Source organism: Bidens hawaiensis, unplaced genomic scaffold (genome assembly GCF_021521415.1).
Source record: "Bidens hawaiensis isolate Kalapana, Puna unplaced genomic scaffold, B.hawaiensis_p1.1 tig00024977_1, whole genome shotgun sequence".
NCBI lineage: Eukaryota > Viridiplantae > Streptophyta > Magnoliopsida > Asterales > Asteraceae > Bidens > Bidens hawaiensis.
In genome coordinates, this window is record NW_027493960.1 from 62207 (window position 1) to 67000 (window position 4794).

Sequence of the window (4794 nt, forward strand, 5' to 3'; positions counted from 1 at the left end):
GCTGAGGGGGTTTTGTGGAGGTAACCCTAACTGGGCTAGGCCCATTAGGGTACCATGATGGTGGCCATGAGGCTCCCTATATAAGGAGGTCTCCACCTCCTTATTAGGGGTTGGTCATTCTCAATAAGAGCAACCACCATATTTTTGTGTCTGTGAACAAGAGATCCTAGAGATTTCTTAGCGGTCACCTCCACACCCTCAAAAAGTCATTGCAGATCCCAACCAGCCGGAGAAGAAGATCAAGACGTGGTTCGTTCATCTCGAAATCCGTGGAAACATCGTCATGGATCATGTCAGATTCATCTCATGCTTCGACAGAAACTATTTTTTGTAAGTTTGAATTATAGTCTCTTTTTAAATCGTGGGCTATGTTTTTTATATGCTAATTAAAAGGCGGTGAGATTTCTGTCAAGAGGTTTTAACTTCTAACCCCAATTACAAGAGACATTCACAAAACAAGACGGAGGTGTAGTTATGAAAAGATCGATCCCACCATGCATGATGCATCCACTATCACGGTGAACATTTTACAAACATGTTAACATGCATATATGAACAAATATATGCATCACAATCACACTTTCTCTTTCTATATATTTCTCTCTTGATCCATGCATGCACATGTAGATACACATTATGTATATACATGCAAGGGGTCACACCTTTCTTTTTTTTTTACCAAGCACTAAGATGCAGTGTGTCACAAAGTCTCTAGATAACTTCATGGCTAAGTAACTTACACCATTCACTCTCAAGAACCATATTAATTAAATATATTCAAAAAGTGAGATGCACATTTTAAATTCATTACAAAGTAAAAAAGAAATCAATAATATTAAGCAAATCAAAAGCCTACTTCTACTCCTCTTCATCATCTTCTCCTTTATCTCCCCTTCCTTCCTTCTCTTTCTCCTCTCTTTCTCTCTTTTTTGTTTTTGATTCCATGTATTTCCAAAGAACCATTGAACCTTTATAAAAGAGAAAGTTAAAGAAATCAAATCTTCTAAACCATGGTTTTCCCATCTGTTACTCCTTTTCTAGATCACCACATGAACTGGCATCAACAGGTATATATGATATTTAATCTTCTCCTCTTTGAACTGATTTCTTTATCTTTTCTTATCTTCTTAATCTTTTATCCAATCAAAGTTAAAGAAAAAAGCATATATGTAAAGAAGATTACATATCTTCTTTAAAACTCCTTTCTTGAATATACCATGATAGTATATATGTGTAACTACCTTCTAAAACCTTTGTGTTATTGTGTTTTTATTGAAGTTGCAACAATCAAATCATCAGCTAGGAAATAATGGTGGTGGAGGTGAAAACCCTAATTTCCAGTCACAACACGTGCCCCCACAACGCGGCGGAGAAGGATCAGTTAGACCTGGATCTATGGTGGATCGAGCTAGACTGGCGAAAATACCGATGCCTGAGCCAGGATTAAACTGTCCACGTTGTGATTCAACAAACACCAAGTTTTGCTACTTCAACAACTATAGCCTCACGCAGCCTCGACACTTTTGCAAGACATGCAGGCGTTATTGGACACGCGGTGGTGCTCTAAGGAATGTTCCGGTTGGAGGCGGTTATAGGAGGAACAAAAGAAGTAACAAAAATAGCCGAAGATCAAGATCTCCAAGTCAAAGGGGGGCTAAATCCATAAGTGGTAGTCCATCAAGGTGTAGCAATGAAAACATGGCATCAAGTACTCAACTTTCACATCCTCCATCTCTTCAAATGCCCTTCATAGGTTCCTATGGAGGTGTTGCTAGTAATATCACATCAAGTCTTGGTGGATTTCATCCTCAAAGTAATCAAATGGGTAGTTTCCAGTTAGGAACTGGAGGCCCAAATGGCAATAACTTCAATAATATATTGTCAATTGGAAGTGGTGAGAGTTGGAGATTGCCATTCTTAGCAGGATTTGAAGTACCTAACAATAATAACTTATTTCTATACCAAAGTGAAGGTGCAGTTGAAGCACCAGCATCTTCGATGCTTGAGAATTCTCGTGTAAATCCTCCGGTAAAGGTAGAAGGAAACCGAGACCTGAATTTATCAAGACAAGTTACTGGTATCTCTGATAACACTAATCAACACCCATGGCAAGTGGGAAATAATTGGAGTGATATTTCTAGTGTCAATACATCTACTCCTACAGCGCATTTCATATAATCTTGCTCTTTGGGGATCTTCATTGATATGTTCATCAAATTAGAAGCACTCAACAGTGTTGACTAGCTTTCACTCTCCAGTCTCCAAACCCTAGAGTGCTTATTGCTGAAGATCAAGAAACAATGGTAGGGTCACTGTGTGGTTATTAAATGCAGTGTGATGGTAATTAGTAGTATAAAGTGTTTTTAATTCTACTAATGTCTTTAGGCTAGAATTTTATTACCGTTACTTTACTAAATTGTGTGCAAAGTGTGCTAGTTTGTCTGTCTTGGTTATGCTATGAAGATATTATGATAAATCTGAATCTTAATTTCTTTTGAAATCTGCAGCTAGCCCTTGTTTTATTATCTCTCCTATATATTAATTAGCTCATAGCTAACATGAAAATAGTTTCTTATAGTTTCATTTTCACGTACCATGTGAAATTATCAATTGCCCAAGAAGTTATTTATATATGAATAAAATCATTTAAGGAATCTTTACTTATAATAGTCAGTGGTATGAATTCATTCACTTGCTTTTCTTATTTTTTTCATTTTTCTTTTCTAAACCTTTTGAACCTCCTGCCTTCATTAAAACAAACCATAAAATTAACAAGAATACAAAAATGCATTTAGCATAGCCTTGTTTATATTTATTTACCTTTTTTAAGAATGACAACTTAAATATTCTCTAACGCTACACCTAAATTACACCCTTTTAACATATATAGCATTGTTTACGTATATACATTTACCTAAATTTGCCAATATTCTTACGTGAATACGTCCTATTACTTTCAATTTTTTCTCAATAACAATTGTTTAATTTTCACAAATGAGAGAAAGAGTGAAAAACAAAGTTAATGATCAGTCTTTTTTTTCATTAAACAAGGGTAATACAAGTTTTCTATTTCTTTGAAAAAAGCTTTGTTCACTTATTAGAAAGATGCCGGCGCGATGAGGCGAGATACAAAAATCTTAGCAATCATGTAACAATTATGGATGTTCAAAGTTTGTTTGAAACCTTGAAAATGTTAAACCAATCACCACTTTTGGTTAGCAGATTTCTGAATGTTCAAACCATAGCAAACGGTTTGGTTTACGATTTATACTGAAAATCGGCCATATAAAACCGGACAGGACTGTAAACTTATTATTGAAGCTCCATGCGTGAAACCAAACCGTTATTAATGATTCAGTTTAAATTTACAATTCAGTTTCGGTTTTCAATGATAAAAAAATCGAACCCACGGTTTGTCTCACGGTTTAACTTAGAAACCGTTAAAACCGAATTGTGAACGCCCATACGTAATGTGCTATTTTTTTTAATTGAAAAAACTATAGCAATACCATACCCAAATTAAAGGCAATAAAATGCTCATTTTTATGGTGCAATTTTAAAAATATATATATATATTAATGTATGAAAAAGTTACGGTTGTTAGAAAATCGTTGATGGGAAGTTGGTTTACAATTAAAATAAAAAAGGAATACATGAGTAAAGATTAGGTTCAAAGTTATAACTATTTATTAAACTTTATAAACTTTACAAAAGTTGAGTAAATCAGAGGGGGCAATGCCGTAAAAATTTTTATGCTTATTTTTAATGTGTAAAAATAAAGGCTGAAACCGTTATTAATGATTCAGTTTAAATTTTCAACAATTCAGTTTCGGTTTTTAATAATAAAAATATCGAACCGACGGTTTGGCTCACGGTTTAACTTAGAAACCGTTAAAACCAAATTGTGAACGCCTATACGTAACGTGTTAATTTTTTTAATTGAAAAAACTATTGTAATACCATACCCAAATTAAACACAACAAAATGCTTATTTTTATGGTGCAATTTATATATATATATATATATATATATATTAGTGTATGAAAAAGTTACAGTTGTTAGAAAATCGTTGGTGAAAAGTTGGTTTACAATTAAAATCAAAAGGAATACATGGATAAAGATAAAGGTTCAAAATTGTAACTATTTCTTAAACTTTATAAAAGTTGAGGGGGTAATGTTGTAACAATTTCTATGCATATTTTATTAAGGGTAAAGATAAAGGTTCAAACCGTTATTAACCATTCAGTTTAAATTTTCAACAGTTCAGTTTTGGTTTTCAATGATTAAAAAATCGAACCAACGGTTTGGCTCACAGTTTAATTTAGAAACGGTTAAAATCGAATTGTGAACGCCCATATGTAACGTGCTAATTTTTTTTAATTGAAAACACTATTGCAATACCATACCCAAATTAAAGGCAATAAAATGCTCATTTTTATGGTATAATTTTAAAAAATATATATTAATGTATGAAAAAGTTACGATTGCTGGAAAATCGTTGGTAGGAAGTTGGTTTAGAATTAAAATCAAAAGGAATACATGGGTTAAGATAAAGGTTCAAAGTTGTAGCTATTTCTTAAACTTTACAAAAGTTGAGTAAAGTTGAGGGGACAATATTATAACAATTTCTATGCGTATTTTCTAATGGACAAATTTGCCTATATCTTACATACTATTGAAAATGTACCTTATGATTTAAAATTGTAAATTACTTAAAAAATATGTGTGTTAATTTACCAATTTCTCATGTATTATATATACTTATATAGTATAGATATATATATTTTTTTCTGC

General features: G+C 32.9%; 1 protein-coding gene across 1 annotated transcript; it reads left to right on the forward strand.

Annotated features, from left to right (window-relative positions):
• The first annotated feature begins 698 nt into the window (after positions 1-698).
• LOC143570388 (dof zinc finger protein DOF3.6-like) lies at positions 699-2435 on the forward strand. The gene is made up of 2 exons (XM_077056048.1): positions 699-1067; positions 1279-2435. The coding sequence occupies exons 1-2, from the start codon at positions 1011-1013 to the stop codon at positions 2176-2178; spliced, it is 957 nt and encodes a 318-aa protein (XP_076912163.1). The 5' UTR covers positions 699-1010; the 3' UTR covers positions 2179-2435.
• Positions 2436-4794: the final 2359 nt, after the last annotated feature.